Source organism: Xiphophorus maculatus, chromosome 19, assembly GCF_002775205.1.
Source record: "Xiphophorus maculatus strain JP 163 A chromosome 19, X_maculatus-5.0-male, whole genome shotgun sequence".
NCBI classification, from domain to species: domain Eukaryota; kingdom Metazoa; phylum Chordata; class Actinopteri; order Cyprinodontiformes; family Poeciliidae; genus Xiphophorus; species Xiphophorus maculatus.
The window spans coordinates 3137622-3165619 of record NC_036461.1 but is presented as its reverse complement, the minus strand read 5'-3'; the positions used below and the strand labels follow the sequence as shown (position 1 = coordinate 3165619).

At 38.3% G+C, this 27998-nt stretch overlaps 2 protein-coding genes across 5 annotated transcripts; both read right to left on the bottom strand.

Moving 5' to 3' along the window:
- Positions 1 to 141: 141 nt before the first annotated feature.
- On the bottom strand, positions 142 to 18484 carry LOC102228449 (nuclear receptor coactivator 7-like). 3 transcript variants are annotated; one of them, XM_023352410.1, is made up of 15 exons: positions 18295 to 18484; positions 15826 to 16025; positions 15013 to 15083; positions 13482 to 13598; positions 11980 to 12150; positions 8410 to 8541; positions 8150 to 8334; positions 6231 to 6562; positions 5876 to 6011; positions 4940 to 5108; positions 4748 to 4864; positions 3938 to 4090; positions 3759 to 3854; positions 2594 to 2667; positions 142 to 1782 (listed from the first exon to the last, which is right to left on the bottom strand). In XM_023352410.1, the coding sequence occupies exons 1-15, from the start codon at positions 18393 to 18395 to the stop codon at positions 1647 to 1649; spliced, it is 2190 nt and encodes a 729-aa protein (XP_023208178.1). In that variant the 5' UTR covers positions 18396 to 18484; the 3' UTR covers positions 142 to 1646. The 3 variants fall into 3 exon arrangements, with proteins under 3 accessions (XP_023208178.1, XP_023208179.1, XP_023208180.1); XM_023352411.1 differs by having other exon boundaries at positions 11980 to 12147; XM_023352412.1 differs by lacking the exons at positions 15013 to 15083; positions 15826 to 16025; positions 18295 to 18484 and adding an exon at positions 14731 to 14838.
- On the bottom strand, positions 18401 to 27964 carry LOC111612178 (polyamine-modulated factor 1-binding protein 1-like). Of its 2 annotated transcripts, XM_023352409.1 has the most exons (3): positions 24709 to 27964; positions 21482 to 21554; positions 18401 to 18484 (listed from the first exon to the last, which is right to left on the bottom strand). In XM_023352409.1, the coding sequence occupies exons 1-2, from the start codon at positions 26958 to 26960 to the stop codon at positions 21515 to 21517; spliced, it is 2292 nt and encodes a 763-aa protein (XP_023208177.1). In that variant the 5' UTR covers positions 26961 to 27964; the 3' UTR covers positions 18401 to 18484; positions 21482 to 21514. The 2 variants fall into 2 exon arrangements, with proteins under 2 accessions (XP_023208177.1, XP_023208176.1); XM_023352408.1 differs by lacking the exons at positions 18401 to 18484; positions 21482 to 21554 and adding an exon at positions 21606 to 21691.
- Between the last annotated feature and the right edge of the window lie 34 nt (positions 27965 to 27998).

Here is a 27998-nt window from a genome sequence, read left to right as displayed (position 1 = left end):
GGGGGACGCCTGATGTTGTTGCCGATGCGGCTGGAGGAGCAAAACATTCAAACTCTGGCTCATAAAATGTAGATTTTTTTTTTTCATTTATTTTATTAAAAATGTGTAGTGTGCAGATATTAATGTGATCAGACCAAAGAGCATTGTTTCACGTTTATTCCACTTGCTTCATATTTACAGGAGACAAAACTGATGTTTTAACTGTAAAGATGTTTTGGGTATAGAGCCTGTTTTACTGTATTAGACAAGAAACTTTTTTTGTTTTCATCTTATGCCTCAGTTACGTCATTAATTTACATTTGAGTATAGAACAAGTTGGTTACTACAAACTTTCCAGAACTTTAACCAGGTCATTTCAGTTTCCTGTACAAAGCCTTTTGGAGAAACAAGTTATTCCCTGAACTATTGGTGCCATTTTTCCATAATAAATACAATTTTTTTCTGTACAAATTAGTCTTTTTTTCTCAACAATCTAATAAACAGTTCTGGTCATAAGCATTAAAATAGGGGAAGTCAAATATCCATCCAGATTTATGGATGGCAGCAAAAGTGTGGTTTCTCTGGAGCTGGATAAGAAATGTTTAACCAAATAATAGGAGGCAGTTTAGATTAGAGAAAATTATCAATAAATTCAAAGCTGTGAATTAAATTTTGCCTTTAAAAACCCAATTGTTTTATATAACTGCGACGGAGCATTAGGGCCACGCTAAGAAAATAAAAATACGAGGGTCGAGTCTCGTAATTTGTTTCCAACGGCCTCTTAATATTAAGAGTAAACTAAGAATAAAGTCAAAATAATACAAGAATAAAGTTGCAATATAAAACAGTCATTAGAATAAAGTCATGATTGGTCTTGAATGTTTCAGTTCATTTTTGTCATACTAAGACTATTTTCAAAATATGACTTTATTCTCATATTACGACTTTATTCATAGTATTATGAATAGATGAATCGTTAATCGATTGAAATAAACTAATTTAGTACTTTATTCATAGTATTGATAGTAAAGCCATAGTACTATGAATTTATTCTCAAATTAATTTTTTTAGTTTTTATTTTATTAGTATGGCCGTAATACTTTATCGTATATAATCACTCCAACTTAAAAAAGGAAATTTGAACAAAATGGCGTCTATGCAGGTGATGACGAGTCAAAGCAAACGTTTTACCAGCCGTGTAGATCCATTGAACAACCATTCAAATTCACATTGTGCAGATTTCCATGAATTAATCCACTGAATGATGTAAGTCAGGTAGATCGGTCAGAGTCTTGAGCAGCAGTGATGACGCTCGTCCTCCAGTTTCTACAGCGTTTTACCGTAGAACAGAAAAACGGATCGTCTCCTTTCCAGCTGGACGAAAAACCGCAGATATGATGATGAAGAGCAGATATGATGATGAAGAGCAGATATGATGAAGAGCAGATATGATGATGAAGAGCAGATGAACTCCTCAGATCTCGTACGTATTTTAACATTAGTCATGCATTAAGAAGGCAGGATTGTATTTACACGTGTTAATGTTCAATTATAAAACAATATGAGGATGCTAATTTACATTAAGAGCACGCAGTTTGGCTGAGGACAGTCTAGTAATATACATCTATATAGATGTGATCGATATAGACGAGCAATTAGCCGTGTCCTCAGCTGAATGTCCACACCTCCAGCTCCATGATGCGGAAATCGTCGGTTTCAGAGAGGCAGCAGTTGTTGAAGGTGTAGCACGGACTGCTGCGGCCCAGATACAGGTTCTCATCGACCCACAGCCCGAAGTGACCGCTAGGGGGCGAGAGAGAGACGCACAGAGGCTGGGTGAGCAGCAGGATCAATCCAATTAATCACGATTAATTGATTACTGAAATAATGTCAAGTAATTTGTTAACCAATTAATCACAATTAATGAAAAAATAATTTGATTAATCATTATTTATTGATCATTGAAACAATTGTTAACTAATTTAGTAATCATTAATCATGATCAATCAATTAAAATAATTATCAACTTATTTAGTCATGATTATTAAAATTGTAAAATAATTCAGTAATCAATTAATTATGATTAATCTATTGAAGAAATCAACTCATTTAATAAGTCATTACTCACAATCACAATTAATCACGATTAATCGAATATCAAAATAATTGTCAACTAACTTAGTAATTGATTATTCAAAACTAATTGATTTGATATAATTGTCGACTAATATAGTTATTGATTAATTGCTAACATCTGGATTCAGACTCAATTAAAGGTCAACAGAACAGCAAACTGACCATTCAAGTAAACAAACGTATTTTCTATATATTTCTTTTATTATAAGGCATATTTTATTGTAGATTTCAATTTTCAATACAAGTTACCAAATATTATTCTTACATTATTCTAAAATGTTGTTTTTCTTATTTTAAAAAGTAACTGAATTATTGGTTTATTTGCATATTTTAATGTATTTCTTATATTGTATTTTAAAAACTGGCATAAGTGGTAAATGAAAAACCTGCAGAATGTCCCAACTTTTCTGCCAAGCGGCCTAAATGTCCCACATGTGGGACTAATAAAGGATTATCTCCTCCTAAAAAACGTTTTTACCTTCCACCGCCAACAGCGAAGCAGTCCAGGTCTCCTTTAATGAAGAAGGAGTTTTCTCCTGTCCACCTGAAGCTCTGAAAACATTTTAAAGAGAAGACATCTTAAATATCCAAAATAAATAAACAACAAAAGAAACAAATAGTACAAACTATTAAGTCTCTGTAAACAAAATTGTCCTTAAAAACAGAGACCAAAGAAAGACTGTAGATTTTTATCATCCAGCTGTTTGGCAGAACGAGAAAAAAAATCATGCAAATGGGAATTATAGAGCTAGTTTTAATTTATCATGAAATTAATTAATGTAATGCTTATTGCATCCGCATAATTGGACAGCAGATGCATTGTTTTTGGTGTTGTAGCAGCCTTGCTCATTTTCAGCTGCCTTGATGGACTAGAGAAAATAAAATGAGAATAAGACAAGCAAAATTTGAAAAAAGTAGAAAAAGGAAGAATGTTAGGAGTTAAATGGACATTTGGTACATTTTCCCTGCAACAGTAACAACACATGACTGTTGAAACATTTAAAAACAAGTTTTAAAAAACTATAAAAACGGGTTGATGTTATAAGATTAAAAAAATAAAAGGCACGGATATTTTTGCTTTGCAGGGTATCTTAATACAGTGGTTTTGGAAGTGGGGCCGCCAGGGGGCGCTGTGGAGAGGAGAGACGGAGAAAAAAAATAGAATAAAATACATTTAAATAAAATAACTTATTTAAATGTAACTAAAATGTTTCTAACAAAAAAATGGATATGATTAATATGAAATATTATATATTTTTTAATAATAAAAACTGTATTCTGAAAACAATTATAATACAAAAAACTGTGTTAAAATACAATTTTATATATCATTTAACATATTATTGTTATAATACGTTAAATGATAATAAAGTTTTCCGCCACAGGACTCATGAGGTTAGTATTTTTGCAAAATGAATGTAGAAATTATTTAATAGTGAGTAAAAACATTCTAAAAGTTGATGTTTCTTCACATATTTTTGGAGCTTTGTCTGTTGCTTAATGCTCTTTGGTAACCTCCATACTAATCTACTCTAAGTTATAAAGAAATCTCACAAATGATGTCATTTTGGAAACGTTTTTCCCTTAATGATAACATTAAAAGCTGGAGTTTGTTCCATTTAGCCTCTCTTTTATTAGCTTACCTTAAAACGAGGATGCAACATGAACAGGAAGGTTTCTCCAGTACCGTAAAACGTCTCACTGGGTTTCAGAGGATCAGACAGGAAGGCCCCAAAAAGCTGGTGGATTAGTTCACAATTGATCAAGAATAGCCGATAAAACCAGGCAGCACCACATTTATAGTTTCTGTTACAGTTTTTACCTCATCCAGAGAATCTTTTATGACAATCAGCACAGGAGAGTCGGTGCTGCTGAGCTTCCTGTAGAGACACTTGAGGCTGGCGCCATGCCGGGACGTGCTGTACGCCAGCTGCCAGGCGCGGCCCACCGTCCTGGCGGGAAGCTCCTTACACAGCTGGAAAAAAACAAACATTTCACTTTTTACCACTCAAACCAAAAACCTCAATGGGTTTTACTGGGATTTTATGCAACAGATCAGCAGCCTGTGAAACATTTTAACTTATAAATGTTTTTTTTATTTCCAGGTTGTCTAAAAGAAGCAGAATGTAAATGTTTTATAGGATTATTATTCTCAACATTTGTTTACACAAGCCAGAATATACTGAAAAAGTTTAATTATTATAAACCTTGACTGTATCTCCCACATAAACTTTACAATGTTGGCATTTAAAGTCAAAAGGTGTGAAATATTTATCTGGTTGAGTTCCTAAAACGAGTTGAACTGCAAATAATTAATCAATAAAGGAGGGATGATTAATAGATTATTGAAATAATCAGCAACTAATTTAGTAATTGATTAATCATAGAGGAATTAAATCATTTGTTTATTTGCATTTCATTAATGTATTTCCAATATTGTACAGAATAACAAATAGATTAATCGATTAATCACTAGCCGCAGCCCTTTGTAATCTGAACTTTACTAAGTTTTAAAGTGAATTAAAAGCAACAAAGCAGTAATTAAACCTTTGAGCTCAACTAAGTCGAGCCTTTTCAAAGTGCATGTGTGCTTTGTGTCAACAGTGGGATCACATGGCGGAGTGTCGCTCACCTCTCTGACATGTGAAACCTGCAGAACGTGGCTGTTCTCCACAATGTTACCGACCCCTTCGGGTTCCCTGTCGATCACTGCGCACAGCTTGTCTTTATTCTCCTCCATCAACACCATCTCCAAAGAAGAAACACAGAAGCCACATTAGCTCCTCTTGTTTTTAATCCACAGGTAGGAAAGGGTCCCGCTCACCTCCCAGTCGTCTGCGGAGCCGCGCAGCGTCTGAAACATCTCTGCATCCTCCTCTCCTTTGTCCTCTATGAGAACGAACTCTTCTTCGTCGTGGTCTGGCTCCTCTTCCTCGTCCAGGAGACGCAGGTCTGGCCGGTGAAGCTTCAGGAAGGAGCGCAGCTCGTCGGAGCTGCAGAGGAAGCAGGATGAGTCAGGATTACTGGGATGACAAACAACAGCGACAGCTGCAGCAGAAAGGAGACGCTGATGCAGAGAAGAAAGGAATTAATATCAGCTCTGCTTTTCCTGAGCTCCTCTCTTATTCGAACGAGGAAAAAATAGCAAATCTGCATGTTAAAAAGTCACCTGTTAACAAGTGGTGACTTTAAATGAGTTGGAATCATTCATTTACTTTAGTAAAAACAGCAGGAATACCCTGCAAAAAAACCCAAAAGCAGAACAAATTCACCATAAATCTGACAAAATCAAAAGCCAAACAGCAAAACATTTCAGTTTTTCTTGCTTCTTTCAACATTAACCATCAGTTATATAATATATATATATATATATATATATATATATATATATATATATATATATATATATATATATATATATATATATATATATACAGTTTATAGACCAGTTGCAGCGTGACGTCGCATGGATCCCGTCCCATTTCCTGCTGGAGGGCAAAAAACTGCTTCCTGACGATGACTATCATTGGTTTTAGCTGTTAAGTTATCAATATTACGAGTTAATTCGTAAATGTATGCATGATATATAAAAGAAAAGGGACACAGTGCTTTGCAACAATATGACAACTAGATAATAAACCGAAAGTGAGAAATATTGAATAAAACTGAGGAAAAACCATTCTAAAAGTCTATATTTCTTTACATATTTTCTAGTATTGTCTGTGGGTTTTGCTGCAGATATTGTTTTTCCTTTCTGTACCTTTCTTGCGTCAGAGTGAGCCAGGTGTCCCTCCTGGGTGAAGTTTTAGCTGACCTCTTCTTCCCTGCAGGCGACTGAACCCGCAGTCGCACGAACATCAAACCCCCGAGGCTTCCCGCCGACGGCCTTCGAGGAGCTGGAAAGCAAACAGACGTCCAGAGAAGAAGAAGCCAACATGAAACCAGCAGACGTAAAAAAAGAGCAGATGGTATTCCCACCAGTTAGGCCCAGATGGGAAATTTTTATTTTTAACAAGGGCAAAATTCTGATAAATTAAAAATAACTAGGTTTACTTTAATTTAGATTGCTGAGCTTCATGGTTTTAGTTTTAAAACACCATGTCATCCAGCCTTACCTTCAGTCTGACTCTTCTCAGAGGATTTCTCCGTGCCCTCTGGTCCGCCGCAGCAGAAAGTGGCGGCGCTGCTCAGGACGGCCAGGCCGCCCACAGGATCCTTGGTCAGCACCCTGAGCGAGCCGCCGTCCAGCCCCCCGTCCACATCGTCCGTGTCTCTGCTGTCCGCCTCGTCCTGCTGGGAAACCTGGTTGGTTAGGCTCAGGGTGGGACTGGGCAGCGCCGATGGAGCCGCAGAAACCAGCGCCGGGGGGGAATCCTCCGGCTTTTTGCCTCCATGATTCTTAGTGGATTTGAGCTTCTGGAATATGTTCTTTGCTTTTTCTCTCCTTCTGCAATGAAAACAACAAAATCAGCTATTTTAGATTTTTCTTTGAACTAAGGAGGCAAGTTATCAATTAATAACTGAATGTAAAGTTGGCTGAGCTCATCGATCCACCAGTTTTCTCTTGTAACAAGATCAACCATCTTTTCATAACATAAATAAAAAATCTTTTTAAACATTTTACTGAAATTTGCTCCCTAATAGCCCTAATACCTCGTTGTCATACAAATACTGACCAAATAAACAGAAAGTTGTTGTTTTCTCACAATAAAGCAGGTTAGGTTGTTGAATAATAAAAGAGGAAAAGAAAAAATGCGAAACACTTAATTCCTCATGAACAGAGATGCTCATACAGAAGTAGCCTGCGGTTAAAACTTCGCTAAATGAGATGCATTAACTCACGACAGCTCTCAAAACCAACCTTGCTTATTTGCATTTTCCATAATGTTACTTAAGGAGCTTGTCGGTTCAAAACAGAACCGCATAAAGTGCATTTTATATACGAAACCGGACTCTGGACCGTTTCTCTTCTGCTATATAGCCGCCATCTTTGTGTCTTCATAATTAAAAAGGGTGACCAGCTACGCCCTCTGCTGGATTGCGGCCAAACTACAGCTCTTAAAGTACGTCTGAAAACGTTACTAGTTAGTCCAGTGGTTCTCAAATGGGGGTACGTGTACCCCTGGGGGTACGTGGAGGTACTGCAGGGGGTACGTGAAGCTTTTCAAAATATCTTTAAAAAATCAGTAGGCTCCTCATAATAAGTCTTGGGAAAAATTATTTTGTGAAAAGTTCGATAAAATATAAATGTGTGTTCATGCACTGAATTTTATATTCAGTATTTAGTTTCAATATCCTTTAAAATAAAACTGTTTGACTGGTTTTATACCTTCCTGGTGGTCACCGTCTTCTGTTTTTCTTTCTTGTTTAACCATGCAATGTTTGTAATATGGATGTATTTGTCAGGTTCACTGATATAAGTTGTTTGGCTTTAATAAATCAGACAGTGATTTTACAGCACTGTACCTCTTTTTAATTCCAAAAATGTTTTGCCCGTGTCAGGGGGTACTTGACTAAAAATATATTTTTAAGGGGGTACATCACTGAAAAAAGTTTGAGAACCACTGAGTTAGTCGACTGGAATTAATTTTAGACTAATAAACCATTAATTGTTTGAAACAACAATAAATTACTCATCTTTTCCATCTGTATACCAGATGTTAAAGTCGTTTACAATAAAGTGTGTTTCTACTATTATTCTTTAAAAATCAGAGGCGTTTTTGTACTGTAGCTTGGCATTTTGAAACAACAACAAAAAAATATTCTCTTGGATGTTTTTTTGGGTTTTTTTTACACAGGAAAATATACTTTTCAAGCGGTAAAACAAGCTTATATTGTGGGTTTGCAACAGTTAAACAATTCTTAAGTACAAATGGAGAAAGAATTGCATAGCTGATCAGAAGAGAACTCAACAGGTACTGATCCTTTTTGGTGCGGCGCACTTTGTTTCACGACTTTGCTCAATTTCACAACTGTACATGAAATAGTAAGTCCCATTTGTCTCATTTGTGCGCAGCAGTGAAACAGCACCGACCTCTGCTGGGAGGTGCTGAAGTGAACGTGTGAAACGTCAGAGAAGAAAGAGACGGACGCCAAACTGTCAACAGCGCAAGACAGAAGGTAATCCTCGCAGCCGTGCTCCGTCACCAGCGGATGGGTTTTGGACGGGTCGAAGAAGATTTTAGTGGGCGTCACCACCAGGATACCAGAAACCACACCCTGGCAGAGACAAGGAGATGGGATTTCAGACGTCCACGGAGCTGAAATCAGAGTTTATGTTTAGTCGTTCCTCACCTTTCCGTCGGTGATGTAACGGCAGAACAGTTTGAGATACAACATGGCGGCCGGGCGCTCGCCCTGGCAGCACTCCGGAGGGAGAGCCAGAAGGCAGAGGTGTCCATCTGGCAGCGGCACCGCCTCCACATCCTGCCAGCAGCACAGTCACATGAACAGGTTTATTTTAAAGCATGGATTAAACAAAAACAAGATGATTTTTTAAATCTTAAGATATAAGAATCTGGTTTTTTTTTATTGATTTACAGCTTATGTCTAGGGCCGAACAAGCCTTTTTGGGGGCCTAAGCGGGTTTTTGTTTGGGGCCCCACATACCAACATACCTAAGCTACTCTTTGTGGTAACATATCATATCATTAGCGTATCATATTAGCGTATCATATCACTGGGATTAATTATGTTAGTTTTCAAATAACAAGGCAGACATGATGCACCGTCACAAGTGGGGCTGCAACTAACTGTTATTTTAGTAGTTAATTATTCTGGCAATTTATCAATTCAATTAAAAAAACTAATTCTGCAGATTTTTCACTGGGAGTACCAGAGAAAGGCCATTTTGTATTTCTACCTTTGGAGTCCAGAGATGGGCCAACTGACCTGAAGGATTTTAGCTAGCAGGCGCTTTTGTTCTGTAAATAAGGCCATTACCTTATAAGTACCCTGTTAATGGCCTAAACGCATCTCACAGTTGCACAATTGTTCCTTAGACTTAGACTTAGACTGACTTTATTGTCATTTTCAATGCACAGGGTGTGTACAGAACGAAATTTCGTTGCATACGGCTCAGGACAATGTTTGAGGTTCCAATGTTGTGAGGTTACTCCAGAGTAAAATAAAATGGAAGTTATTTAGCTCTGTACATGTGCAAGGTATAAAGTGGAGACCAGTTTTTGAGTGCAGTCCAGTTAAGAGTTCAGCAGTCTGATGGCAAGTGGGAAAAAGCTGTTTCGGAACCAGGTGGACCTGCACCGGATGCTGCAGAACCTCTTTCCAGAGGGCATCAGGGAGAACAGTCCATGGTGGGGGTGTGAGGGGTCACTGATGATGTTTCGGCCTCAGGACACGCATCCTGCATCGATGGTTGACCTGACACTTCGCCCTTTTGCCTGAGCTGGGTGTGGAAGGTTGTTGCCGAAGCAGTTTCTCCTTGTATGCCTTCTTCTCACTCACATGAGAGTTACCCAACTCTTTTGCAAGCTCAACCAGGAAGTCCACCCGTCTCTCCTGCACCCCAATGCATGCCTGATAAAGCACATGTGCATTCAGTGCTGCCATGTCAATCATGTTTGCCAGGTTTGCTGACCAGCTGTCACATAGTGATGGAACCTTGGTCACCCCCCGCAAGATTATGACTGAAATAAATGCCATTAGTTCTTGTGAACTAAATAGGTGAAGCAGTCACCTATTTATCCTCCACAGCACAAAAGGCTGCATGCAAATTTGCATGTGCAAAGTCTCCCAGATTTCTTTTGCTTACACTTTTTGCATGATTTTTTTGAGGTGGATCAACACAATTAATTTGGTTAGTTTATTTCTAAACTATCATTTTAAACCCTCTTAGCTTTATTTAAAAGAAAAACATTACCAATTTCTTTTAGAAAAACCTTTGCATATTTCTTGAAACAGATTGTTAGAGATTTTTTGGTATTATCATTTTATTTTCTTACTCTAGTTCACATTAAGTCTATAGATCTTTGTGATTTTCTGTTTAAAGTGTTCTCTTCTTTAAATGACCTGGAGGTCAATACTGTCTGTTCAACTTTACGAGAAATAGATAACACTGAGTTTCTCAGCCCTTTTGCAAGAACACCCCCTAATTTAGTAAATACCTGTGAACAGTCGTATTTTGTTTTCTTGACAGTATTGACCGAGATTTGAACCGGGCTCAGACCTTTGATCAGATATCACATCTGGACCTGGGTTGTTAGATGTTTGGGTTAGAAGTTTTACGACCTCTGTTGTTTTTCCGGACTGCCCCTTTGCCTGTCCTTCTCTGACAATAAAACAGGAGCCGTTGTAAGGGCAGCTGAGAACGCTTTGTGAAACTGATCGGAGGAGAAGTTTGACAAAGCCTTCCCCTTTTGCAAAAGCTCCACGTAAAATTCATATACGTTGTCTGTGGTTCTTTCTTTTATTTAGGTTCGAAAGGAAAATACCTATCACAGATTGTATGTTTTGCAAACTCTATGTACATTTGGCAAAATGACCTGGATAATGCAGCACAACATCATGGATCAGCTGCAAAAGGTCACATCTCTCCAAAAACACTTCATGTATGCTTCAAAACTACACTGAAGAGCATTACCTACAGGAGATCTGATCTCCTGTAGGTATCATAGATACCCACCCCCAACATGGACTATTCACACTCCTACCTTCTGGCCTGACGGTCAACGGCCACATTTACAATTGAAGAAGGGAGGCTAATTTGAGCCACCAGAGTCGTCAGTTTGGACTCAGGGTCTTTTGACCCTGTTTCGGTACGTCAGGGGAGAGGTCGAAAACCCTGGTACTCCAGCCTCTTTATACAATATTCTACTAGTAATTGATTATTAGTAATAATAATAGTATTAATAATATTACTAATCAATTATTCTGTTGATTATTCTGACAATTAACTGATTAATCGAATAAAAATTGGCACCTTTTGAAGATATTCCATTTAAGACTTTTAATATAATATAATATTAGTTATTGATTATTAGTAATATAAGTAACATTAATTATCAACATATTAGTAATCAATTATTCTGACTATTAATCAATTAATCAGATAAAAATTGGCATATTCTGCAGATTAAAAATACATTAAAAGATGAAATTAAACAATTCAATTACTTTTTAAAAATAGAAATACTTTTTTTTTCTCCTTTAACCTTAAATGACCCTTTTCATTCTTAGTTGCAGATACAAAAGATGCATCTACAACTAAAAATGTGGCAAGCTCAGTCATTTCTGCTTGATTTAACACCATTACAGAGTAAGTCTGATCTGGTGATTGATTTTTGGATTAACAATTAATAATTCGAGAGCAAAAGGTGCTTAATAGGATAATTATTTAACAGAATGTGAAACCAGATGAAGTTAAAACTTCTGGGTAGAACAAATTTACAGACAAAAAAGTTATTTTTTATTTTAAATGCAAAATGTGTATATTTTTGTAGTCTAGGCTTTAGTACTGCTGTGTCGTTTTATCAACAAATGTTCATGATTAATCGATTACTAAATTAGTTGATGGCTATTTAAATAATCGATTAATCACAATTAATCCGATTAATCATTCCAGCTCTATAAAACACAATATTTTGATGAAGTAAATAAGTTTGCTTTCTGTAAATCATGTTAGATATGAAACATAAACGCCTGCAGGTTTCTTTAGTGTATCACGATTAATCCAATTAATCGTTTCAGACCCTAATCAGAAGTAAATAATAAATCTCTGAAGTAAGAAAACAGGTGCATTGGTTGCTAATAAACAATCTCTGGGTGCAAACTATCTCTTTCTAAAAGGTCACAACTTGTAGACACTTATCAGCAAAATGCAGAATATGCAGCAATTCTTTCACTTACAAGAAGTCTGTCATATTCAGCCTCCGGTGAGGGAGACGGAGTCTGAGCCAGGAGCGAATCCAAACAGTCCTGATCTGCATCTGCCTCCGGTTTCTCCTTCGACCCGCAGTCCAGTTCTAGCTGAGAGGATTTTCCACTGACAGAGGCGTCCTTTCTCTTCGAGACCAGCTGCTTCAGAAAGGAAGCCATGATAAGATTAACTCTGACTTTGACATGGACACACGGTGCACCACAAAGACAGGAGGGATCACTTCCTCTTTCTGCATTTCCCCTCCTTTCCGTGTTTCTAGTCACATCTGAGCTACAGGAGGGAGATGAGGGCTGTAAATGAAGCGGCTGTTTTATCTGCGATGCTCCAAAATATCACATTAAAGGTGAACTATTGCTGTCTTGAACAGGTTAGGGATAGATCAATAAAAACCTATCCTAAGCTGAAATGAAATTAAATGTTTATAACATTATTTTTTACAAAATTATTCTTGGATAATGAAATTTTAGTCTGCACAATTCTGCCTAAAGTTTTAGGGCGTCTTGTCACTTTAATTCCAAATAAGCTTCTGTTGGCCACGCCCCCTACTCAACCTTTACTCTCCCACCTGGAAATGGCTGCAAACAGATGTGCAATTACACAAACGTCTATCTGCTTTGAAAAGCAGAGGTGCAGCCTCCTGTATGGAGCAAAATTGGAGCAATAAATTTGTAAAAAAAAATACAAATAAAATTGAAACTGAAACTGAAAACCGTTTTGAAACAGAAAATAAAAAAAGTTAAAATCTACTTTTTAGATTCAAAAGTGTTTTTTTATTTTATTTGTTTTTACAGTTTCAATATAATTTTCAGTAAAATTTTTCTTTTATGAGTAAAATTTTTTTTTCTTTTCTTTGTGGCCCCAATTTAGTTCCATACTCTTACACAACCAACAAGAATGCAGCAAATAGTTTCTGGATGGAAAGTCAACAACAAAGACCTTGTCTTTTTGTAAAACCTGCTGACCAAATGTCCTTGAATTCTCCTAGGGTTGCTAGGTAACAGGCGGAACTCTGCTGGGTTTGCTAGGTAACGGGCAGAACTCTGCTGGGGTTGCCAGGCAACGGGCTGGGCTTCCCTGGGGTTACCAGGTCATAGCTCACTGCCTGCTGATTTGTGATGTTACATTTGAGAAGTTTTTGAAACGTTTTGGTTTCAAATCACCAAAAAGCAACAATTTCTTACCAAAAAACAGCTGGGTGGGTTTTTTAATCGCTTGGTTTGTTTTTAGAAGCAGTAGAATCCTGAATGGAACCACAAAAATGTGCAAAATGTGAATTTTGCATTACATGTTCCCTTTAAAATAGTACTAGCTGTTATTTATAAGTTGAATGTTCTGAGTGAGGCCTGGAAACTAAGGGAGTAACTTCCTGCTGAATATTTTAGTCATAAGAGAGGGGGAAGTGCTAGTTTGTATTACAAATCGACACAAGCCACATTTCTGTGGACATCAGATGCTAACAGCTGGCTCATACCTCTTTTATTACGTTGGTATCAGAGCTGAGTTGCGTTGAATCTTTGCTCTTGTCTCCTGAGGATCCATCGCTGCTGAACGTAGACGAAACGCTGAACACTGTGTCCCCGGGGAGACCCTGCAACGAGCAGCAGCAAAATGGTTTCCGGTCGGTTTTTATCACCTAATGTTCAAACACTTCGCATGTTCCTCTTTGCTAATGCAATAAATAACAGTTTGTTTTCAGTTGAAAGACAATAAAAGTCATGTATTATCTTTTATTGTGAATGTCGTCAATCATCGCAATTCATTATCTGAAGTGTTATGCAATTCATTGGTGCTGGGAGGCAAATAAAAAGAAAATGTAAAACATCTGCAGGTGGTTTAAATACGGCGGTCAGTGAGTGTCGCTCAGTGACTAACTGATGCAGTGAATCAGTTTTCTATTCCCTGACAAGTTAAAACGGAAAGTTACCGCCCTGCAACACTCTTATGACATATCTCCGTTCAACATACACTGCAGTGGTAAATAATTAATAATAAGAACATTCATGAGCGCCGCAAAGTGCCTGCAAATTATTCTCCAAAAGCATTCAACTATAAACGATACAACGCACTGCAAAAACACAAAAACTTAACAAGTGTTTTTGGTCTAGTTTCTAGTGCAAATATTTTAGTTCTTTTGAAATAAGACAAAACTAACTTAGAAGTAACTTTTGAACAACTTTTCAACTATTGTTACCTTAAAACCTTGTTTTCCTTTAATACTGATGAAAAAGTTCTAGTTATAAGTGAAATAATCTGCCAGTGGAAAATTTTACTTATAATAACAGACTTTTAAACTCAGTGTGATTTAAGCTGTTTTGTAGTTTTTAAATATATTAATTTTATTGCCTTTTTTAGCATATGTCAAAGTAATTTGTATTTCTATAAGATGGGAAAAATGTCTTGTTCTATTGGCAGATTTCACTTATAACTTTTCTGCAATTTTAATAATTTTAATTAGTTATTTAATTAAAGCAAACTCCTATATCTTGCTTTATGCAAGATATAGCTCAGATTTTCAGATGTTATCAGATTTTACTGCTAGGTCAGTAGAGGTTCAAAGAAGCAAAATATAATGTTTTACAGCTCTAATAACTATTAATTCAATTTCTAAATGTGTGAGAATATGAGATTTATCACACCAGACATAAAAAATCAATCCAAGCTTCCCATTTTAACTCATAAATACAATATAAGTAAATTATAAAAGTTAAACTGATAGGTACCTTGGAGTAAAAGCCTGAAAGTGCGTTCCTTCGACTGTATTTACTGTAGAAGTTCTTAAACAGACTTGTTCTCCCCATGGTGTCGCAGAACTGCTGAACCTGAATCGTAACTCTGAACCTTGGACACGTCCTATGTAACACTTACTGGCCCATAAAACTCAAGATGCATTTCAAAACCAAAAGTCCATTTATGCAGAGATGTTACATAAATGTCCCAGTTATCAGTTCGCTCATCAGGAGCTGCTGTAACAACCACTGGATGTGATGAGGATGGTGACTCACTGTGCTGCCATCTGCTGGTAAACCAACGCGCTCCGCAGTCGCTACGGTGCTGCTCAGCTCCCACGCAGTTCCTGTGAGGGAAAACATTAAGCTTGTTTCAATTTTTAAAGATACTCTGGGTAAAAACTGTGCTTAGGCCACAAAGCTGTATGGAAGAGGATAAGGTCCACTAAAAAAATAAATTCTAACATTATTCTGGAGAAAGAAAAAAGTCAGATAACTGAGATTAAAATCAGAATTTGAGAAAAGAAAATCACAATACTGACAAAGTCAAAATTCTGAAAGAAAAAATTCTCAGAAAAATTTCAAAATCCTGACTTTTTTCAGAAACAAAATCTAAATTCCATAAAAAAGTAAAAATTCTGAAAAAAGTCTAAAATATGATAAAAAGTCAAATTTCTGAAAAAAAAATCTACATTCCAAAAAAAGGGTCAAAAGTCTGAAAATAAAATCAAAATTCTAAAATAAAACAAAAGAAAAAACATTCTGAGATTATTGTGTACAGTGACAAACAAATTCAAATCTAATCTAAAATCAGAATTATGAGTAAAAAGTCCAAATTTCTTTTGTTCAATGGCTTTGTTCCTCTCCGCGACGCTGAAACCAGGATTTAAATAATATTCAAATGTAATTTCATTTGAATTCAGTTTGTTTAATATTGTCTCGAAGTGCTTTCAGAAAAGTACTAATAATAATCTCAGTTCAGTCCAACACACATTCCAACTAATCTCAGTTATCCACCCATACAGTTAATTATTCAAAGTAGTTTAAAAAAAATTAAAGTAAATTTGAAGTCATGCGGCCCAGCAGCACCTTGCAGGTAGTACTGCCTCAGCTTTGGGTTCCTGATGTGGGGGACGTGGTCGAGAGGTCGGCCCATGGAGACGGGGTCATTGCTATGCGCAGGGCCGGCCGCGGCGTTCTGCATGATGTGGGATTGAGGTTGATTCTCCCAGGGAGGCTTAGCGAACCGTGGAGGCTGAGAAACACCGGCAGGCAGCTTGGATCCTAACCTGAGACACAAACTGATCTATTACCAACAAAAACTGATCTATTACCAATATAAACTGATCTATTACCAACATAAACTGATCTATTACCAATATAAACTGATCTATTACCAATATAAACTGATCTATTATCAATATAAACTGATCTATTACCAATATAAACTGATCTATTACCAATATAAACTGATCTATTACCAACATAAACTGATCTATTATCAATATAAACTGGTCTATAATAAATAAAAACTGGTCTATTACCAATATAAACTGATCTATTACCAACAAAAACTGATCTATTACCAATATAAACTGATCTATTACCAACATAAACTGATCTATTACCAATATAAACTGATCTATTACCAATATAAACTGATCTATTATCAATATAAACTGATCTATTACCAATATAAACTGATCTATTACCAATATAAACTGATCTATTATCAATATAAACTGATCTATTACCAATATAAACTGATCTATTATCAATATAAACTGATCTATTACCAATATAAACTGATCTATTACCAATATAAACTGATCTATTACCAACATAAACTGATCTATTATCAATATAAACTGGTCTATAATAAATAAAAACTGGTCTATTACCAATATAAACTGATCTATTATCAATTTAAACTGATCTATTACCAATATAATCTGATCTATTACCAATATAAACTGATTTATTATCAATATAAACTGATCTATTACCAATATAAACTGATCTATTACCAATATAAACTGGTCTATAATAAATAAAAACTGATCTATTACCAATATAAACTGATTTATTACCAATATAAACTGATCTATTATCAATATAAACTGATCTATTATCAATATAAACTGATCTATTACCAATATAAACTGATCTATTATCAATATAAACTGATCTATTATCAATATAAACTGATCTATTATCAATATAAACTGATCTATTACCAATATAAACTGATCTATTATCAATATAAACTGGTCTATAATAAATAAAAACTGATCTATTACCAATATAAACTGATCTATTATCAATATAAACTGATCTATTACCAATATAAACTGATCTATTATCAATATAGACTGGTCTATAATAAATAAAAACTGATCTATTACCAATATAAACTGATTTATTACCAATATAAATTGACCTGGGCAATGTGCCACACAATTAGTTTGCATTCATAAATCTCCATTGTGGAAATTTACACTACGAATACTTTCCTCTGATCCACATTGGACTACTTTTAGGGTGTAGTCCAAGTTTCAAACTTAATTTTGTGAGCTGATTAGGATGAAAATGGAGTTTTCTGTTTCATGAAGGAAATTATTAAGGGAATTTATGGAAAACTGGACAATTTATTTTGTGCACTTACGCATGGAAAGGTGGAGAACGCAAAAAAAAAAGAAAAGATTTTGATAAATGTCAAGATAACAAATTTTTCTGGATGACAAATTGTCCCAGGAAAACCCAAATCCTGTTCTTATGACTGAAAGTACATTTGAAGCCAAAAGAATTTGAAAGCGAGACGCCGATTTTTTATGCAACAACGGTGGAAAATCCTTTCTAAGTTTTGGATCTACAATAAATAGCATCAAAAAAGAACAAAGATTGGACAATATTTGCTTGATTTCATGTATCTTTTCATTTTTCGACTCTTTTCTTTCACAGATTTTATTTTGAGGCGCAGCTTCAAGGATTTCGGACTTGGAGAACCAAAGTGTGAGCAGTGTAGCATCCGCAGTCTGCTGTGAGTTATTTATAGTGGAGTGGGAGCCGCCGAACACTTCCTGCCAAGATGGGGCTCCTCTCACCCACATGATGCTGCCATGGAGGCCCAGAGCAGTTGGGCCCCCACCCTCCTCAAATCTAACAAAACTGGTGTCAAATGTTTGTGCAGGAATTTTTTTATTTGTGCTGCTGTTATTTTAAAAATATTAATAAAAAGGTTTCCATAAGATATGATCAAATATCTTCAAAGCAAAAGCAGCACAAACAAAACCGTTTTTACAGCCCAAACACTTGACACCAATTTTGTTAGATTTGGTTTATGTGGGTGGGGCTGGCTGACCTTTTGACCTTTAAACTTTCATTAATATCTTCAAAGAAAAAGCAGCACAAACAAAAATGTTTCCTGCACAAACATAATTGAGTTGATTGGCATCAATTTTGTTAGATTTTGGGAACGTGGGCAGGCTTAGTTGACCTTTAATGACCTCTGGAAACATTTATTTGGGTTTCAACCAGCCAGTCAGTTGTCTTAGATACCTGCTCTTCACGTTGCAGAAGTAGCCGCTCCTGGTTTTTTCCGCCTGAGGTTTGAGTTTGATGGCTCCTAACGTCTCCGGCCGTCTCACTGATTGAGCCATTTTTGTTTTTCTGGTTTGGTGCAGGAGCTCAGCTGGCGTCCTTCCTCCTTTTGTTCCCCATGCTAACTGTTTAGCCCCTGTTACTGCACCTGCAGGAGATGGGAGAGTCAGACAATGTGAGCTGATCTTTACCTGCATTCACCAGGCAGGAGGACGTGAGCCAGACGCTCGTCAGAATAACCGAGGCAGCCGTTCAATTCAGTAAAACTGCCAATCATCCCATGTCATTAGTTCGTAAGCCTGGCAATCAATATGAGCTTGTAGCCCAAGGCCGCTGCGAAAACCAACCTGCTCCCTTCTTTGAACCATGATTCAACTATTTTATGGGTCTGACTGCTGCAAGAATAAAGAAACGAGTTCAATAGAACCTGTGTGACAACATGAAGCAGGCAAAAAAGCAACACAATCATGTCCTGATCTAAATAACAACATTGCTCCTTTATTAACCCTTCATCAATGTTTTTATCAGCATTTCACTGAGAAGTAGCTCCTATAATGAGCTCAGTTGCTCCACCAGGCGTTTCCTAATTACTGCTGGCTAGTCTGAAGGAGCTGTGTGGGGGAGGAGTTTCATCCTTGAAGGCGGGGCTAGGTCCACCCAGGCGTTTTGCACAGTTGAATGGTTGCCATGGAGATTAAAGGATTCCTCAACATGCATGAAAAAATCAAAGCAACACTCCAGGTTTGTTTTAAATGAGGGAGAAACAGTATAACACGATGTAAAGCTAAAAAAAATCATTTTACATAATACTTCCTCTTTAATTCTTTCCTTTTTGATAAAGTTGACAGTTCAGTTATTCTGATCTGTCTCTGTAATTACGCTGCCATAAGCTGAGGCTACTGGAGGTCAAACTGAACACTTATCCTCACTTTCTTCTTCTTCTTCTTCTGCTCTACAATTTGTATTATTTACTGTTATTTCAACTATCAGTGTTTTGTTTTCTTTGTAGTTTTTCTCCACTTGTTCTGGTTCTGCTTGTAAAATTCCCTTTAAAATGTTGTGAATTTAACTGAATCAAATTGATGACAGTGACTCTTTAAGTCTGAAAATGGTACAAAGCTTTTTTCTGAGGGTTTGGATCTCCAAGCAATCACAGTGAGCGCCGTTATCCACAAAAACACAGAGCAGTTGGGAAACTTTTCAGGATTAACCGGAGTAACCAAACTTACTCAAATAATGCATCAACAAATCACCCAGAATCTGGATGATTTGTTACAATTTCTATCAGAAAATCAAGAGAGAAAACGTCTGACCATCAAGTTGGGAGTTTTTCAGCAGGAAAATGATCCAAAGCACCAGAAAATCCACGTCTGAACGGCTTAAACACTAAAATGAAGGTTTTGTAAGAGCCCAGAGGCTTATAATTAATCTGATTGAAATCATGTGACAGGACCTTAAATGCTAGAAAGTGGCTGAATTAAAACAATTCTGCAAAATTACAGAACTATTTTAGTTTGGTACCTAAATGTATGCATCATATTTTGACAAAGATATCATGCATGTCTATGGGGTTACAGAAAACAATTATTTTATTCTGACGATTAATCATTTTTTTGCTAACCACTTTAGCTTATTTTATATAACATTAGAAATACAGTACGTTAAAATGCAAATAATAAAGGCATTCAGTTCCTTTTTAAATTAGAAAACAAACATTTTCTTGCCTAAAATGCAATAGCGTAGCATTCTTTTAGTTAATGCTTGATCATTTAAGCACAGAGCCCTTTCTTCTTGACTTAGCATCACTACTGTTGAGCTGATGCATTGACAATTGAATAGCAAAATGTGCCTGATAGGAGATTATTTTTTACATAATCTGAACCAAGTGAAGCCAAAACTGCCAGGTAAGGAGTTCTGGGGGGGTTTTTGTTGTTATTGTTTAAATAAATAAATAAATAATAGAGCCACCATTTATTTTATTTTTTTTACCCCTCCAGGGGTCTTTTGTGGGCTCTAGTGTCCCTTATATGACAGTGGGCTGACAGGAAACAGGGAGGGAGAGGGGGAAGATATGCGGCAAATATCGTCGGGTCCGGGAGTCGAACCCGCGACGAGGACTCAAGGTCTCCAAATATGGGTCGCGCTAACCACTACGCCACCACGGCACGCCCAAGTTCTGGGTGTTTTATCTTAAATGCAAAATGTTTTATATTTGTGTTGTTCTTTCAGAAAAAATCCCTTTTTTGAGTCTCTATACTCCAGTTAACGATTAATTGACTAGTAATTAGCTGAGGATTATTTTCGTCACGATTAATTTGATTAATTGTTACATGACCAAGTCACTTCATTGGGGAACATGTAAGAAAAGTCATCCTGCAGAGACAGTGGCGCAAAAAATATAGGGGCGCTACTAGAGCGGGCGCCAGATGATAGAAAAATATTTGTTGTCTGCATTTTACAGCTGCTTGTGCTATGAACATATAATTACCTATAATGTATCTGCATACACTTCAGAAAGTACGTAGCTGAACTCCTGCGCAAAGATACTGTCAATTTTAGCACTTCTAAAGCACAACAACTAGCTTAACTGCTAACATGGCCCTGAAATTCCTCAGATATAAATCCAGTCGAGAATGTGAGGGATTTGCTGCCTAAACCAGTCCGGTGAGGGGAGGCCCTACCTCATAACCTAAACATCAGCACACCCTCAGGGGTCAAGTGGAGCTAATGGAAGAGTCATTGTTGTTTTGCACAACAGCATTACTCGACCATAAGCCTAATCGTCGAATATGTTTCGAATAATATGGTTCAGTTAAATAAGAGCCAATAATAACAATATAATAAACATTAGACTGCAGCCCTCATTTGGTATTCCGGGGTCACATCCCTCTGTGAGGTGGTTTATTGGCAACAGAGAGTAACCAAAACACGCTTAGTAATTTCCCTCCATTCTTCAGTCATACTGTTGAGATCATGCAAGAACTTGTTTCCTGTAAAAGCTGGTGTTAACATGATCGCTGTGGAGGAAGTGAGCAATTCAGACGACATCACACAGAATGATCTAGAGAGCAGCTGCTGCAGAAACAAGCGACACCCAGCAGCGAGCAAAACAAACGGGAACAGAGAGGGAACGTGATCTACTGACCTGAGTCCAGCCTGAGGACGGGATGAGCGGCTGTCACATGAGCGCACCTTCATGTTGCAGGGTTATGATGTCACTGCAGACAACAGAAACAAGTTCAGGCTCCTCCCTGTCAGGAGCGCCGACTGCGCCATTTGTCAAGATTGTTCCCCTCCCCTTCTAGACATGCGCACTAAAGCAGATGGGAGTGATGCATCTTGTAGATTCAAATACCTTTGAAAGAAAAAGTAAGAAAGAAAACAATTAATATTATGGTTATTTTTAGACTAAATGTTTCAGCACTAATTTCTAATCATGTGGAATATTATACGACTGAAATAAATAGTCGAGATAAATCATAATTTAGCAGTGACTGAAATTATTTCACAAATTATTGTTGAAAATAAGTTCATTTTTGTCCCGTTTGTTCGTCTTACCAGATATTTATGGAATACTGCAAGGCTCAGTGTTTCAGTCCATTCTGTTTCCTATTTATACAGCAAACACACCCTAATATTTGCATATGCTATATGATAAGACAAATTAATTTTATTCACTCACTCACATTTCCCTTGTTTACAAAAAATACTTTCAGACACAATTTTGGATTTATTTTTCTAATTACCTGAATGAAACCCATATGTTTACATTCGTTCTTGTCTATTCTGTAGGATTTTGTTTTTTGAACTTTAAGATTCAAGATCTCATTTACTAGGGATCTTGTTTGTTTTGTTTGATTGTTTTGCTAAAAACAAACAGAAATTACACTCAATTATAATACAAGTAATTAAAAATATTTGGCTCCATAAAATTAGTTAATAAAATATGGCCTTAAAACAAGGTCAGGTTTTTTGTTGTTATTGTAATTTTGTGTTATATAACTAAATAAGTTGAACAAATGTACATCTAAAAATGATTTTTAATGTTTGGTAACATGTATAAAGAACACACAACATAAAAAGCAAATGGAAAAAATACATTAGAAAATTAAAGAATCATAAGATATGATCGATTTTTCATTAAAACAACTGATGTAATCATGTCAAGGTTGTAACATTCAGTTTAATCGGCAGATGTTGTTTTAAAAAGAAGCAATAATAAAACTGTAAAATACATAAATAAACGAGGTCTTTTTACGCTGTTTTGTGTTGTAATTATAAACGCTAAGAGAATCGGTCTTTTTCCAACTTTTGTCACTTAAGTAAAATATGTAAAATATGACAGATTACTGGATTAAAGAAATTCATAGTATACTACATGCTATCACACATAGCATTTTTTGAGAATTTGGAAACAGTTGCTCTTTATTTCCCAAAGTTATGGGGAATGGAGAGGAGAGAATGGATATTTCTGCTGAATATCCATAAAATGCCTGAAATTATTTGCCAAAGTTAAAAAAGGGAACCAAATATTTTAGCCGCCTGATATAATCCGTTCCCACTCTATAACATGGGAATAAATTAATTTATCAGCAAGTCTTTAACTGTGTCTGTTCCTGACACTGATAAGTTTTTTCAATTGGTGGGCTTCCCACACACACCTGATGGAACCACCTCAGGCACATGTCACACTGGATCTCGGAAAGAAACCAAAAATATAAGGCTTTTTTTTTTTAGAAAAATATGTCTTTACAATTACAATATACAATCAATCATTTTAGATTCCCTTATTTTCCAACTGCTGGAGGATCACAAGGGGAAATAACCAAAATACAAACACAAAGGAGTAAGTAGACTAAAGAAACCTATTTAAAACACACAAAAATAACTAGAAACAAGAAATAAACATCATTTGAATCACCAATGAAGAACAGATGTGGAAAACAATGCTGAGTTAAATGGAAACAACTAAGGAATAGAGGAATTTGAGGAGAACGCCGGCGGCAGAGTAGAAACCTTGGGGGACGCTGGCGGCAGAGCGGGAACCTTGGGGATGTGTCCCATCCTGGCTGACCTCCTGAGCCTTATTGCAGGTCCTGTTGACCTCCCAGCCGACCTCCTGACCTGGCTGGGAAGTCGATGGGACCGGCAACACTGGCAGCGGAGCAAGTACCTGCCGTCAGAAGAGCAGGAACCTGGAGTCCAATGGGACCCACGACGAAGCTCCGGTGGATGATGGGACCCTCAATGAAGCCTTGGAGGTCAGTCCGGAGACCAACAAGACTCGCTATGAAGCCCTGGAGGTCGGGCAGGAGACCAAAGGGACTCGCTATGAAGCCCTGGAGGCAGGCCGGGAGACCGACAGGACTCACTACGAAGCCCTGGAGGTCGGGCAGAAGACCGACAGGACTCACTACGAAGCCCTGGAGGTCGGGCAGAAGACCAACAGGACTCACTACGAAGCCCTGGAGGTCGGGCAGAAGACCAACAGGACTCACTACGAAGCCCTGGAGGTCGGGCAGAAGACCGACAGGACTCACTACGAAGCCCTGGAGGTCGGGCAGAAGACCGACAGGACTCACTACGAAGCCCTGGAGGTCGGGCAGAAGACCAACAGGACTCACTACGAAGCCCTGGAGGTCGGGCAGAAGACCAACAGGACTCACTACGAAGCCCTGGAGGTCGGGCAGAAGACCGACAGGACTCACTATGAAGCCCTGGAGGTCAGCCGGGAGACCAACAGGACTCGCCACCAAGCCCTGGAGGTCAGGCAGGAGACCAACGGGACTCGCTATGAAGCCCTAGAGGTCAGCCCGGAGACCAACGGGACTCGCTATGAAGCCCTGGAGGTCAGCCCGGAGACCAAAGGACTCGCCACCAAGCCCTAGAGGTCAGCCCGGAGACCAACGGGACTAACTATGAAGCCCTAGAGGTCAGCCCGGAGACCAAAGGACTCGCCACCAAGCCCTAGAGGCAGGCCGGGAGACCAACGGTACTCGCTACAAAGCCCTAGAGGCAGGCCGGGAGGCACTGCTGGCCCCAAGCTCCTCATCCGAAGCCTAACTAAAATAAAACCAAAACTAGAGTTCATAATATAAATAAGTGTCTGATGACCTGGCGACAAAGGAATCGTCTGGTGATGAAGGAGACCTGAGTACGATGGTCTCAAGTTCCCATGGCACCGCAGTCCTGCGGGCCTCAAGCTCTCCTGCCAACAACTTTCAAGGGTTAAGCTCTTCCGCCATCAGGCCCCAGGTGTCAAGCTCCGCAGTCCTGTTGTCCTCAATCTTTTCTGCTACTGATGATCAAGCATGAAGCTTGGAGCCCTCATGGTACTTCTTAATTTAGAAGTACCATCTTTCAACCCAGTACCTGAGAGTGTCTGTCTGGTACATTTGCAGAAGTGTATTGGAGAAGCCTCTGGTCCCACGACTGCATACAGGCGACTGATTCCGTGGCTGGTCAGAAACCCACTGGCTGGCTTCGTGGGTTTCTTCTTCAAATGGCTGCTGGTTCTGTTGTTCCACGTCAAGCTCCAGGTCGGTGTTTTCCTGCTCAAAGTCGGTGTTCATGTGCTGCAGGGTGGTGATTTTCTGCTCGAAGGTGGTACTTTTTTGCTCCAGAGCAGTGTTTTTCTGCTCCAGGATATTTTGTTCCTTCTCCTGGGCTATGTTTGTCTGACCCAGGGCGGTGCTTTCCTGCTCCAGGGCAGTGTTTATTTGCTCCAGGGTATTTTTTTCCTGCTTCAGGGCGGAATTTTTCTTCTCCAAGGCAGTGGTATTCTGCTCCAGGATGGTGCTTTTCTCCACCAGAGCAGTCGCTTCCTTCTCCAGGGCGGTGTTTACTTGCTCCAGGATGGTGCTTTTCTCAACCAGAGCAGTCTTTTCCTTCTCCAGGATAGCTTTTTCCTTCTCCAGGGCGGTGTTTACTTGCTCCAGGGTGGTGCTTTTCTCCACCAGAGCAGTCTTTTCCTTCTCCAGGGCGGTGTTTACTTGCTCCAGGGTGGTGCTTTTCTCCACCAGAGCAGTCTTTTCCTTCTCCAGGATAGCTTTTTCCTTCTCCAGGGCGATGTTTATTTGCTCCAGGGTGGTGCTTTTCTCCACCAGAGCAGTCTTTTCCTTCTCCAGGGCGGTGTTTAGTTGCTCCAGAATGGTGCTTTTCTCCACCAGAGCAGTCTTTTCCTTCTCCAGGATGGCTTTTTTCTTCTCCAGGGTGGTGTTTACTTGCTCAGGGGTGGTACTTTTCTCCACCAGAGCAGTCTTTTCCTTCTCCAGGATAGCTTTTTTCTTCTCCAGGGTGGTGTTTACTTGCTCCAGGGTGGTGCTTTTCTCCACCAGAGCAGTCTTTTCCTTCTCCAGGATAGCTTTTTCCTTCTCCAGGGTGGTGCTTTTCTCCACCAGAGCAGTCTTTTCCTTCTTCAGGGCAGTGTTTACTTGCTCCAGGGTGGTGCTTTTCTCCACCAGAGCAGTCTTTTCCTTCTCCAGGATAGCTTTTTCCTTTTCCAGGGCGGTGTTTACTTGCTCCAGGGTGGTGCTTTTCTCCACCAGAGCAGTCTTTTCCTTCTTCAGGGCAGTGTTTACTTGCTCCAGGGTGGTGCTTTTCTCCACCAGAGCAGTCTTTTCCTTCTCCAGGATAGCTTTTTCCTTTTCCAGGGCGGTGTTTACTTGCTCCAGGGTGGTGCTTTTCTCCACCAGAGCAGTCTTTTCCTTCTTCAGGGCAGTGTTTACTTGCTCCAGGGTGGTGCTTTTCTCCACCAGAGCAGTCTTTTCCTTCTCCAGGATAGCTTTTTCCTTTTCCAGGGCGGTGTTTACTTGCTCCAGGGTGGTGCTTTTCTCCACCAGAGCAGTCTTTTCCTTCTCCAGGATAGCTTTTTCCTTCTCCAGGGTGATGTTTATTTGCTCCAGGGTGGTGCTTTTCTCCACCAGAGCAGTCTTTTCCTTCTCCAGGATAGCTTTTTCCTTCTCCAGGGTGATGTTTTTTTGCTCCAGGGTGGTGCTTTTCTCAACCAGAGCAGTCTTTTCCTTCTCCAGGATAGCTTTTTCCTTCTTCATGGCGGTGTTTACTTGCTCCAGGGTGGTGCTTTTCTCCACCAGAGCAGTCTTTTCCTTCTCCAGGATAGCTTTTTCCTTCTTCATGGCGGTGTTTACTTGCTCCTTGGTGGTGCTTTTATTCTCCAAAGGGGTGTTTATTTGCTTCAAGGCAGTATTTTCCTGCTTCACAGTTTTTATTTCCTTTTCCAAGGTGCTATTTTTTTGCTCCAAGGCACTTTTTTCCTTTTCCAATGAAGTGCTTATCTGACCTAAGTTGGTGTTTTCCTGCTTGAGGGCGGTGTTTATCTGCTCCAGGGTGGTGTTATCCTCCTTTATAGTTCTGTTTACGTCGAATAGTTTTTGTAATTCCTCGTCTTTGTCCTGGAGCAGCTTGTCTTTTTCAAGGGCAGCTTTTTCTAAGCTTATAACTTGAATTTTCAGCTCCTCATTTCCTTTAATCAGAGTCTGTCTCTCAATAGACATCATGCAAATTTCTTTCAAGACACCGTGGAGCTTCTGTGTCTCTCTAGCTAAGGTCTGTTGAATATTTTCATTCTCAGAAACAGAAGTTGATGCCTTACTGCTCTGACTCATTGTTTATCCCTTTTGTATGAACAAATCCAAAAACTGCTCAATGTTTTCTTTTATTTGTTTGTTAGGATTTGTCTTTTTATCTTGAAAAGCTTTCGATTTCAATCTCTTGTTGGGAAAAAATCCTTCTAGTTGCTCTAGTTGCTCTCTCGCTGTCTTCCTCAATGGTTATGACCAGAATTCAAGAATGCAGCTTTGTGATGCATTCTAGCTCCACAAAGCGGAGTGTCTTTGTGACATCAATTTGCGTGATGTCACAAATTGATGTCACAAATTGATGTCACTACCTCAGCAGAACAACTAGAAAACTGCTGAAGTTTGAATAAAAACAAACTCTGCGGCTGAATGCAGCTCGGCTTAGCTGACGGCTATTGGAGGAAATTCAGCTGGTAATATATCACCAAGGCTGAAATCGGCACTTACTTTTAATACTTAAAAAAATATATTTTCCTCGTAAATGTAGCTATGGTAGTTGTTTGAATAAGGTTTCTAGTAAAAAAGCATGAAAATCTGCTTAGGATTTAGCTAGTTATAATTAATAAAATGCGCTAACACTTAATTGTGCCTCAAACGTACAACGCTGAGTGGAGCGGGCGACCACTCCAAGATGGCGGCCCTACGTCACGTCGGCGACAGTAGGCAAGAGCGGTCCATGAGGCGCCTATTCTTTTATTATGTCTATGGCTCAACCTCTCTAAGAAAGTTTGGTGGAATCAAATAATGTTCTCACTCTTTGGTTACTTAGCAACTCACTCATTCTTTGGTTACCTAGCAACAGCCTGTTGAGTCACTTGCACAACAGCAGTTTCTGGTTTTGCCTGCATTCCTCATAATTGCTTAGAAATAAAAAAAGAAATTAAAAGACATTGTGGTGTGAAAACTATGGATAAAACAAGAAAGTATTCCAAATATTTAAAACAGAAAAACTAACAAAAAATTATTGATACAGATATAAGACACTAATTTCATGATATTGTAATATTGTTCAGCCTTACCATAATTAGACTATTTCGGTGTTTAAAATTTATTTTAATTAGTTAT